At 36.5% G+C, this 12539-nt stretch overlaps 1 protein-coding gene across 2 annotated transcripts in view; it reads left to right on the top strand.

Annotated features, from left to right (window-relative positions):
* The window catches only part of LOC128607672 (guanine nucleotide-binding protein G(s) subunit alpha), a 34273-nt gene that overhangs the window by 11818 nt on the left and 9916 nt on the right, over nt 1–12539 (top strand). Inside the window, exons 2-5 of one of the 2 annotated variants that reach the window (XM_053624753.1) lie at nt 4990–5062; nt 7269–7323; nt 8375–8494; nt 10676–10773. In XM_053624753.1, the coding sequence (XP_053480728.1) occupies nt 4990–5062; nt 7269–7323; nt 8375–8494; nt 10676–10773 (346 nt within the window). Of the gene's footprint in view, nt 1–4989; nt 5063–7268; nt 7324–8374; nt 8495–10675; nt 10774–11024; nt 11708–12539 lie in introns of those variants that run through there. The other variant, XM_053624754.1, reaches the window with a different exon arrangement.

The raw sequence follows: 12539 nt of genomic DNA, 5'->3' as shown, positions 1-12539 counted from the left end.
TATTCAAATGCATTCATATATTAATATTGTGGCGAAACAAAAAACCAGCAACAAAGGAACAATACTAAAAACTGCAGATTCAGGTACACAATATTGTCTTGTGGTATAAATATTTGTTGAGAAATATTCAGCTGAAGCTATAATTTCTTACTGCTGAAATCCAGTAAAAATGTTTCATCACGTGTTGTGACCACATACAGTCCTTACCCAGGGTGTAACACTGATGTAAAAAACTGTTAGTGGTAGGGCTGCAAATAATCGATTAGTTGGCCTATTATTATTATTATTATTTCTCGATTAATTGGATTGGGGGGGGCAAACTTTCAGTGACATTTTTTTGTTAATTAAAATAAAATCCACAAACTGTCTAAAGCTTTACATGACTGTTTGTCCAAAACAGAAAATAATCCAACACACCCACCAGAATATATATTATTAATTTAGGACTCTAGTTTAATTTGGTGCTTTTTGTGCATCCATAAAAATAATGCATAATTATTCGTGTGTGTATAATATAAACTAAAATAAATATAAAATACTAAAATAAGTCAAATACATTTAATTATTTAATAAAAAAAAATATATTTTATTGTGTGTATGTGCGTGTGTGTGTGTATATATAAAAACACAGAATAAAACTACTGTCCTAAATTTATAATAAAACTCACTTTCACTGCACCTTGTGGGTTTCTGTTACTCACTGCCTTTAGAAATATTATTTTACTTATGTTTACTTTTTATCATAGTGATTTAGACATTACAGATCTTACTTGCGCTCCCACTCAGCGCGTCTACACCGCAAGTGAGGAGCAACGCAGCCTCATTACTGATAGATCACTTCCGTTATAATAAACAGAATTTACACTGCAAGTGCGCATATACAGCATATAATGACAAACTTGAATTAAACTAAACCTTTTAAATAGTTCACACCAGTTTTCCCGGCTCCTTGCACACAGTGGAGCATTTTGGATACAAACATAAGTTTGTGCTCGTGCATCACTGTTTGATCTCCGCGATGTTTAATATAAAATGCTCTCCTGCCTTAGAAGGCGTTCTTCCTCAGTCACTTGATGATTTTGCCTCCGTCTGATGGTAACTGAGGTTATGTTGGAAATAAAAGGTAATGGTGACAAACGGTAAACTGAAGATAGTCATTGTCGGTGACTCTGGGTTTCTGCGAACGCTAGCGGCATAACATTACACGCGTATGACGTCATGCACCATCAACTAAGAAGCGGCTTATAGTTCCGGTTAGTAAAAAAAGCACTAGTGCTCCTTTTGAGACTATATTGCCTTTCTAAAACTCATACTAGACGGTAGAGTACAAAGTGCATAGTGTAAGTGTATAGTCCGTAATTTGGGACACAACTTTAGTATTTACTCTCCAAAGCCTGTTTTCGGAACAGAAGTAACGTAGTGAGTAAATGTACCCCATGCTGTGTGCAGACCACCTAATCGATAGGGATTCATTGACAACGATTTTTATAATCAATTTTATCGATTAGTTGTTGCAGCTCTAATTAGTGCACTTTACACTTAATAGAATGCTATTAGTGCTTAACATGGCACGATGTGTACTGTCTCTTGTAGTGACTTTTTGCATTCTTGTTATATTTTATCATGTGAAAATTGTGCTCAACATTCACTCTAGTTTAAAGTATTATAAAAGTATTTTACCTAGTACTTAACAAGAGCACTGTAAGATAAGTGACACTCTATGAGTTCAAGCTGTAGTATAAATCGGTCCCTCCAGGAGTTTGCGATTGCAGAAATGAACAGAAATCGACCAACTCCATAATATTCAGTGGAGCTTGAAAAACGGCAAAATTTCCGCAGATTTGGGCCAAGACACGTCATGTGACGCATTCAGCCAAATCTTCGATTCATGTCCGTTGAACATGAGTACAGCTAAAAGGTCTCATTTTCCAACAAACACTGTGAAAGACCGAGCAAAACAATTTCGCGCAATTGCAATTTTGCCAGTTCAAGTGGTTTTCCACAAAAAACTGATTATAAAAACTGATGATATAATATTGATATTGTAATAAAAGTTGACTGTACCAGATTTTCATATGTAGTACTGGTACTGATGCACAGCCTGACAGGTGGTCAGTTGGGAAATTTTCATGGGTGCACTGTGCAACAAGGAGACATTGGAGCCAAAGAACCAGCAGCTTACCCGGTCGCTATGGCTGCGTCCGAAACCGCATACTTACCTACTATATAGTAGGCGAAATACATGTATTTCTCTTGGACACCCCTTTTCCGCTTCTGGTGCTGTTACCACTAAATGTGAAAAAGCCGCACATCTAAAACTTATGTGCCGCGACAATAACCGTGCTTTCAGGAAGAGCGGCTGCTTACCGCAGTATTTATTCAAGCAATTCAAACAGGTGAGTTTAAAGTTATGGTAGCGGTTGCATCATGATTGTTGTAGCATAGTTTAATTCCAGTGAATTATTGCCAAAAAAATCCTCGTTTTTGCTTACTTAATGGTTAGCATAGTTTAACGCTAATACGTTCAGGAGTGCTTATTAACCGTTTAATGCTTTAACTGTTTAACGCCCCCACTGTTGTTTTGCTTTTTTATAGTAATAAAAATAATTGTTAGTTAGAGAACAGATGCTACAATTCAAAACTGAGCACGTCTGCTCAATTCAGCATGAGCCAAATGAGTCTGAGTCGAAGCACAGATCAGCAGGAGTCAGATTTCATTTTTCACGTGACAAGAGTGAGGTGAGGTGAGCTGACTGACAAGACGATGGTGTAACTTTTGGTTTTAAAAGTTCAATGTGTAATATAAGCAAGTTTGTCATTGTTCTGTTTTGCAGTTGTTGTGTGTTTCATTAAGAATAATAATGAGCCCACCATTCAAGCAATTGAAGCTAATTCGAAAGTGAAATGCGCACGGCCACACTGACATTCATAAGCAAGGGGGAAAAAACCCCCCGGTGATGCCGCTATTACCGGTGTTGTCACACGGCAATTAACTGGTAGGAAAATTTCCTCACCTTCACATCCCTAATATATATATTTTTAAATTTCTACAAACTGATTGAAACCAGCACTGATTGATGGTTAGATTTTGTACTGAACTTTTAAGGCTACATCCACATTAATCCAGATAGTCTTGAAATCGGCATTTTAATTTTATAACACACTGTCTACACTGGCGTTTTCAAACGTTTTCCAAAAATTGCTCGTCCACACAGAAACGCTTGAAAACACTAACATCCCTATACTGCACATGCATGAAAACGTAAGCCGCTTTGGTCTGCGTCATTTCCATCAGGGTTTATTTACTTTCTGTCTCTTTTTAAATCGCGTTTCTCCTCATGTCCTGCTGCTGGATAGCAATTGGAGCGAATGTTCCGACCCCTTTCCAAAAAATGCAATCTGAAGGTTGTACATTAATTAAATGACATTAACGGCGCTAACAAACTGGCTAGCAGGCACAAGAAGTGCAGTCCAATATCGTCCACCATCTTGTTTGTTTTGAGTTGAATGGGTCACATGACTGCATCACATGACTAATAAATGTCATAGTTTTTGAATATCTCCGTTTTCTCAGTTCACACTACAGCAGTTATCTGCTCGGGAGAGCATTTTTTGAAAAGCTCCGTTTTCACTGGACGAAAATACGCCGTCTCATTGTGGACAGAAGACCAATACGTAGGGAAAAAGATGCGTTTTCAAATTTATCTGGATTAATGTAGATGTAGCTCAGGTGTTAAACATTTTACCAACTAGATTTTTCCTGCTTTTCAGCATTAAGTTTGTTTGTTTTTCACAAATGTGGCCCTGATATAGCCTGTAAGACCTTTTTGTTCCACTACTGCATTCGCTGGAGGTCAGAACACCCTGGTGGCTCTCCACAAGTATTTCTTCTCTGCTAAATGGTCAATGATATTTGGCATCATTAGCCAGGTCACATGTGCCCGTGGGTTTGACCCTTCTCTCCACTACAATCGAGCAGTTCAGGAAACACTCCTGAACGCAAGAGTTCCTGGTACATGGGTCTTGTATGCCCTTAAGTGTAAGTTGTACATCAGACCGACGAAGTGGGGGCCTCCATGTTCATCATTTGTTAGCAACAAGCTTAGCCAGCTAACTGTGATGATTGATGTGTATTTTCCGCCTCAGAACAGAAATCTGTATAGTCAGTGTTAGATTTAATAGAAAATTTGTCTGTTGATTGATTTAAAGCAGTGGTCACCAACCCTCTTCCTTCAGCTCTACCTTCCTGCATGTTTTATCTCCAACCAAAATCGAGCACTACTGTTTTATTCGATCAAGACCTTCTAAAGGCAATGATTAGATGGTCGGGTGACATTATGGTTTGTGCTGAAGTGTTCAGGTCACTAGATCTCCATGAACATGGTTGGTGACCATTGCTCTAAAGCAAATACTTGTGTACGAGTGTAACTCATTTAAAGGAAGTAAGGGCTACTTTGGTTACTGCTGATGCTGTGCACAGCCATGTTGAATTGACGTCACTTGCTGAACTTGGAGTTGAGGAAATCATCCTGAGTAGGAATTCTGAGTTGAGGGGGCATTTTCCTGGTCGGGAATTACAAGTTACAACTTCTAGTGGATTGAAGCATTAAGCTTTATCTGGTGCATTGCCTGATACTAGCTTTTCTCCCCACATACAATAGAGGAGTGTGGTTGCTAAATTAATTGTGTTTAATTCTGTTAGTTGAATAGAAGTGTTTTTCAGGAGTAGTTAAATAAAATGCTCTTAGTTTCTTAGTGCCAAGCCCCAACAGTAGTGACATTGAATATTCAGTGATAATTTTACAAAGGAAAATGTGCATCTGTTAGAATTGGTTCTGGGAAATCTATACAAGTATGCATAAAGCAATAAAAGCTCATTTTGTTGCATCTAAATACATAAAAATTCCCATTTTTCCTAAATCATAAATATTGTGTTCTAAACTATCTTTGATTAAGAACAAGAGTCTCTCTCTCTCCCTCTCGCTATAGGTGCAGGAGAGTCTGGGAAGAGCACTATTGTCAAGCAGATGCGGATTTTGCATGTTAATGGATTCAATGCTGAGTAAGTATTCTTGTAACAATTTTTTTTTGGGGGGGGGTTTGTTCATTGTAATTCATCTAACCTTGTAATGCATGGTTCTGTATTGCATAAGCACTTGCTGTTTTTATTTTACTTCGAGATAACATAATTTGAATAAAATGTAACTAAACTTTGTGTAATTACGGATTCTTTGTGAGGAATATAAGCACATTTAACTTATCCGAGATTGTGACAGTGTTTACAGCAGTGTTTTCTTGAATGGCTTATCTTGGACAAGTCCCAATTTTTATTTTCTTTTTTCAAGTCATTTTACATGGCTGCGTCCTAAATGTGAGCAGAGTGAATTGAAAATGTGAACTTCATAGCTAGTCATGACTGTTTATATTGTGGGAAATTGGGATGAACTCAATGTTGAGAAACAGAATATAATTGACTAAGAAGTATTGCCTGTAGTTTTATAAGTACTGATGTATGGTGAGTGTGCTACGGGTTTAATTTATTTTATTTTTCTTTCACTTTCTCAGAATTTAAATATCTAAAAAATGTTGTTAGCATCAACGGTTCATAATGATTGTTGCATCGGTGTTTGATGCAACAATCATTATGAATCAGTAATTCATATTACTTATTTATTAAACTTCCAAGATTATTTTTAGATATTTAAAGCAGAAGTTTGTTTGATGTGATGTCATCCTTCACTGACTTTAGAGGAAAGAACAGTATACGTTTTTATCCCACAGCACTATTGAATTCTCGATTCTGATTGGCTGATAGACATTCTGAGGTGTGCAATTATTTTTCAGTAAATGCACAGCTAAAGTAGTTCCAGTCAGGTCGTATTACAGTTCCATGTCATTTTGCCAAGTTAACTGAAATAAAGGAGTAGTTCACCTATTGTCCACCACAGCACCACACATTTAACAACAAACAAAATTACAATTTTTTTTATTTGCCCGAAGTATGTAAGTAATTGACGACGGGCCATTGCATTATTAGAAAAATAATGCACAACCGAGGTGGTAATGAGATGAAGCGGAGGCTTGAGCCATTGATCTGCAGTTATTGGGGGGGGGGAGAGAGCACGCGAGCGTGCTCTCTAACACTTGAATGACTTTTTGGAATTAGCAATGGAAGCTTGAGATCGGACGTGTAATAAACTAGTTCCATACACAAGCGTTTTAAGGACACAAACCTGACTAATGTCTTGAAATAAAACATTGTTCAAATGTCTTCAGGTGTGGTAACTGTGGTATAAGCAGAATAATTGACTCCGGTCTGTTGAGTTATTAGAAAATAATGCATACCCGAGGTGTAACGGCATTACCACCTCGGGGTGTGCTTTATTTTCTATTAATGAAAGGTCTGTCGTCAATTATTCCTTACATATTAAACATTATAATAAAAAGATCAGCTAAACCCAGTCATTTATTATAATAATAAAAACAAATTGCATGTTTTTTTTTTTTTTTGGTTTTTTTTTAAAGAGACGATTCATTTAACCTCATTATCGCAGATGTACACCTTGCTGAGTAAACCCAAAGAAGCTTTGGTTTTGTACTAACCAGTGATTGATTTTATTTATTTATTCATTTTTAATTTGTTTGATTATTTTTAAACATTGAACAAACTATTATCAGTAAATAAAATACTCAAAATTGTTTTTTATTTTTTAAATAGTACTCACTTTAGCACACTGCTTGGCCATGTCTCACTTATCTCACTCTTATCTTTATGCAACCACCCTGATTAAATAAAAATTAAATAAACCACTGAATTGCATATCAAATTGGATCACTGAGTGCAAAAATTTCACCCCACTAAAATCTACCTAGTTTGAGTCTTGCTCATTTCGTGTCAAAATAGGCACAAGGGAGGTAATGAAACTGGCACTTAACTATTTAATGGTCCAGTGGAAATAGGATTTTCCCCTTTTCATTACATTGTAGTTTTGTACTTCATTTTCTGTGAAAAGCATATGTTGCATATGCATCATGTTAGTAGGATATACAGTGCATGTACTAAGGACAAAGTTTTCAAGAGCACCTATCCAAAAAAAACTATTTTTATTTAATTATGTTTTTTACATTTGGTTTATGAAAAACAGACCCTAAAATTGAACTTGAGTCCCAGGCAGCAGTAGTTGCCATCTTGATCCACTCTCATGCACGAAGTTTGACTAATGTAAACAAAAAGTCGCTCTAACACAACTTTCTTTCTTTAATTGCAGAGAGAAGAAACAGAAGATTCAAGACATTAAAAACAACATAAAAGAGGCCATAGAGGTCTGTAAGCTGAAATCATACGTTTGTTTTTGGTTGATAATGAAAGTGATTGCTTGTGATGTAAATGACTCTGTTGTAATGCTGTTAAACCAGTATGACCACTTTCACCATTTTAGCACCAGAACAACCAGCTTAAATATACAGTGAGGTCCAAAAGTCTGACACCACTTTGAAAATCAAGAATTTCTTTTATTTATTTTATATTTTAAACTGGAAATAAACAAAGTTTTTGAATTTTGAAAATTCTAAAATGAAGCAAGGAAATGTGCAGCACCTTGACTATTCAATATTCAAAATGTTCCACAATGTTTAATTGTAAGCAAATTTGTGATGTTTACCGTGTTAACTCCTTAGACAGAAGATCAGATTTTCTTATCACTTCTATTGAAGCATGTGTTCAGATGACACGCCGATGGATTTAATCTGATATGGATCATCAGGTTTTACACAAACTTATGGAGTCTGTGTCAGCTCGAGTGCACTCTCGTTAAAGCAAAAAGAGGACAAACCAAATGCTATGAAATTCATGTATTTCTAAGATTCTATTTTTCACTCAAGTTGTTGCTGATCATATAAATTGTAATGAAAACCTTTAAACATTTAACCCTGTTAAATTTGAAAAAGCGTGCCGAACAGAAGCATTATCACTAGTGCTCTTTTGGACCCCACTGTACATATCTATCCGATCCCACAGAAAAGCTACTCTAGCACAAATTGCTAAAAAAGTGAATGCTGGCTGTGTTTAGAAAGTTGTCCGAACACACAGTGCATCACAGCTTCCTGTGTATGGGACTGCGTAGAGTGCCCAAAGGTGCCTACAATGGGCCTGTGAACATCAGAACTATGTGTGTTGCCATCTTTTCTAATCCTTATATTTTTATTATTTTAGAGCTTAATAATGCTCAATGTATGTGTGAATGCCAAATTCTGCAGTAAATAGAATAGGCTAAATGGCTGTGTTTTGTAGTTTCTATGCTTCACTCGTGCACAAGCGAGGGAGATTTATAGTGCTCACACTGTTAACCATGTTAATCTTGTATCTCATTTTCAGACTATAGTTGCTGCTATGAGTACTCTTGCTCCACCTGTCCAGGTCGCCTGTCCAGAAAACCAGCGGCGAATTGAATACATCACCAACCTACCTAATCAGAAGAACTTTGAGTTCACATCTGTAAGTATTTGACTGTAACAGAGCAAAACAAAGAGTTCAGAAGAGATGTAGGAGTATTTACATTTACAGTGTTTGACTTGTCCAGAGCAAGTTGCAGAGGTGCTTTTGTAGTCTCCACCAGAAATATCTCCTCGTTCTAGTAAAATGGTTATAAGAATATTAGCAAGCTAAAATACTGCAGAGAGAAGTGAGTAGAGCAAGAAAACAAGTCTGTGTATATGTATATATGTATGTGTATATTGTGGAATTAAGTATCCTTATGGGTGTCGTAATTGGTCCAAAGTTAGTAATAAAATGCACAATGCTTTGGGGAATGTGTTGGCATGTATTATATTTCAGCTAAGTATTGTTTATTACTAATTATGGATGGTGATTACATTTATATTTAAAGATTATTATGATGATTAAATGTATATTATTTATTTGGCAAGCTTTTTAGGCTATTTGATGTTCTCTCGCATGTTCCTTAATTTTCTCATTTATTTAATCAAAACTTTGTCTTCCAGCAACTCAGATATTTACAGGAACATGACTAGGATTTACTGTCTTAATGCACAATGTCCTTTACTCAAATATAAATAGACTGTTGGTCCAGTCACTCCCTTTTGTTAGCCTTTTATACACAACAAACCTCTGCTATTTTTACATACTATCCACAGTTCTATTTAAAAATATTAAAGCAATAAAAAAAAAAAACATGGCGCTATTTAAGACATGCGTTTTGGCACTTGTTGCTGCCATATCCTATCCTTCAAAGGTTAGTAGAAGATGATATTGCTGCTACGTTTTGGATAGATCATCAAACTTAAGATGCAGCCAATAACAGCGAGATCGTACTGAATCCAGAGGGCTCTTTAGAGTTCTTCACATGGGACATTTGAAGAATGAATTTATCAATTAGGGGCCTAGTAATGCAGCATTAGTAGGCTCCATAGGGATTTTTTGTTTGTGCGAAGTGAGTTGTTAAGGGATTTAACTGGAGGAGGTTAATGAACAGTCGCTGTCTTACTTTTTTATTTATTTATTTATTTATTTATTCCTTTTCCTGCTCATTAAGAGCATCAGGGGTCTTCATAGGCCTTGAAGTGCTCCAAGCTGCCATAGTCCTCAGGGTCAGATGTTTAGCAGGAAAGTCCCAAAAGCTCACTGCCATGATCCCATTGCTTCCTAAGCAAGCAAGTGCAATAAAGAAACGAAACAGATGTGACTGTTGTATGCATTTGTCGTTATGAAAATGGCACAAGCAATGACATCTCTTTTTTTAAATTATTGTATTATATATACCAGGGATTTGGTCTGAATGAAAGACCTTCACAACATGAACACAAGTTAAGTGCTTGTGATGGAACACATTTTCTTGTTTAATGTATAAATTGGAGTCCATCAGGTGCTATTTTATTTTATTTTTTTTGATGTGCAGCTTCTGACTCAACATGAAAATATTATTTAGGCGTGAAAGACCACCTCAAACTATTCTGATGTTAATGCAAAATGAAACGATCAAAGCTTCTTGTTTCTTGTTGTTTTCCAGTATTACACATACCATTTAACAACAAAAAAAAATATGATGAATATGAACAATAACACCACTAGCACACATCCTGAGTCTTCGATATTTTTTCCTGCATGTCTTGTAATGTGTAAAGTCCTTTATTTCTTTGAGAAATTTAAGACATTCCCAATACCTGTAGGGAATTGCCTTAAACAGTACCAAATGTAAACGATTCCAACAAATTTTTAATAAAATTATTTGCATTTCCAGTATGCAAGCTTTAGCTTGGGACCAAACTGTGGTCTGTGTCAAGAGGGCAAAGCAAACTGAGATCAGTGTAAAAGGGCATGTGATGGCCCTCACATGAGACAATCCTGTGTTTTGCAGACACATGATCAGGGGTCCAGGCGTGTTCATTTGAGAGCGAGAGCTTTAGTCCAGCCAAGCAAATATGGTTGTGTGGGGTTTTTATTTTCTGTTTATTAATGTGACTGAGATTATATTTGGTTTTCTGTCTTGAATCAACTTTACTTCTAACCCTAAATAAACTGCTTATAATTAATAATAAATGCACAGTCCTGGACACTAAAAAAATGATCAATCTAACCTTATTCAGTTATTTATGTTTATTGCTTTTAAGCATGTTTTTTGTTGTTTCAATAAGTCAAATTTCTGTCATCTCTTTTTAGGAGTTTTATGACAATGCAAAAAAACTATGGCAGGATGATGGAGTGAAGGCCTGTTATGAGCGTTCCAATGAGTATCAGCTGATCGACTGTGCACAGTAGTGAGTATCTATAGAGTGATGCACACTGTAACTGTATCAACCTTTACGGACAAACTAGCATCATAGCATGCCTGATGGGGAGCAAACCAAAGAAACTGTATTGCCAAAAGTATGTGGAAGCCTGACTATCATGCCCATATTTGTTTTCCCCCCAAACTAGTGCTATACTGTTGGAAGAACACAATTGTATATGATTTCTTTGTATGCTATAGATTTAAGATTTCCCTTTACTGAAACTAAGGGGTCCAAACACGTTCTAGCATGACAATGCCCCACTGCACAAAGCGAGCTCCTTGAAGACATGATTTGTCAAGGTTGGAGTGGAAGAACTCGAGTGGCCTGCACAGATCCCTGACCTCAACCCCACTGAACATATTTGGGATGAACTGGAATGCCGATGTGCCCCAGGCCTTCTCGCCTCACATCAGCGCCTGACTTCACTAATGCTCCTGTGGCTGAATGAGCAAATCCCCACAGCCACGTTTTAAAATCTAGTGGAAAGCCTTCCCAGAAGAGAGTGAAGAGTGGAGGTTATTATAACAGCAAAGGGGGACTGAATCTGAAATGGGACATACTTTTGACCAAGTAGTGTAATTTTAAAAAAATACGTGAGGTAAGAAAAGTTTGTTCAGATGTCTGCAAATCCTTTTCCTTTTATCTATACATCTGTGATCACCATGGCTGTAGTTATTTGAGTAACCAATGCCTTCCCATCAGCTTGAGATAGTCTGGTCATTCTCCTCCCTCATCATGCCCGCAAGAACTGCTGGATGATTTTTATTTACTTATTTATTTTTATTATTTATTTATTTATTGTGCCATTCCATTTAAACTTTAGAGACTTGTTGTGTGTGGAAATCCCAGGAGATCAGCAGCTTCTGAAATACTCAAACCAGCCCATCTGGCACCAACAACAACCGTGCCACAGATTCAGGTTTTTACATTTCATACGGCTGGCCTGAATAATTTGAATACTTGGACAGTTTATTACGTTGGTTTTCATTTCTCTTTGCTATTCTGTTTGATCTCCTTTCACCAAGTAGGCAATGAAATAATGGTTTCTCAATTCTCTGTAGTGCTCTGTATGCTCAAACTCCAAGCCATTTGATATTCACCACAGTGTAGACTAATTCCAGGAAGACACTCATGTGACCCAAATCATGTGCTACTTTTTAACAACTTGAGTCTGTTGATGTGTATCCCCAAATCATAGTCTAATACAAAAAATATTGTTTAAAATGCACTGCCAGGCAGAACAGGAAACATAAGGATGTGATAACTTTGGGGAAGTGTAATCAGACAAACTAGTTTAACACCTACAGCTCTCAGTTTTAAGTTTGAATTTATTTTGCTTCTGTCATTACCATAGCTAGTGAAACAGGCATGACTCTTGCACTGTAGATGATATTTTTAAGTTATTTGAAAATGAATGGTATATTTATTTGGATCTCCATCAGAAGAGTTTTTCATAGGATTTGGTTTTACTGCTGGGTTTCTTTTATTAAATTTTAAAATGAACTCTTCGACTTAAAGAATATTTGAACATTTCTAGCCCTAATGGTAAACAAATTGCCTTTTGCAAGATATTGTTTATAACAGTTCTTTAAGTTCATACATCTGCCTACTAAACCAGTGGGATGTGTGTTACCTGGGACAAAATAAAGCAAAGAGAGATTGAGTACCGTCCAACTGGAGTATCATGTATCGGAAAATTCACAAGGGAAAGAAGTAGAGGTGGACCGATAGTGGATTTTACCGTTAACTAA

Source organism: Ictalurus furcatus, chromosome 5, assembly GCF_023375685.1.
Source record: "Ictalurus furcatus strain D&B chromosome 5, Billie_1.0, whole genome shotgun sequence".
Lineage (NCBI taxonomy): Eukaryota > Metazoa > Chordata > Actinopteri > Siluriformes > Ictaluridae > Ictalurus > Ictalurus furcatus.
This window is presented reverse-complemented; position numbering and strand designations above follow the sequence as displayed.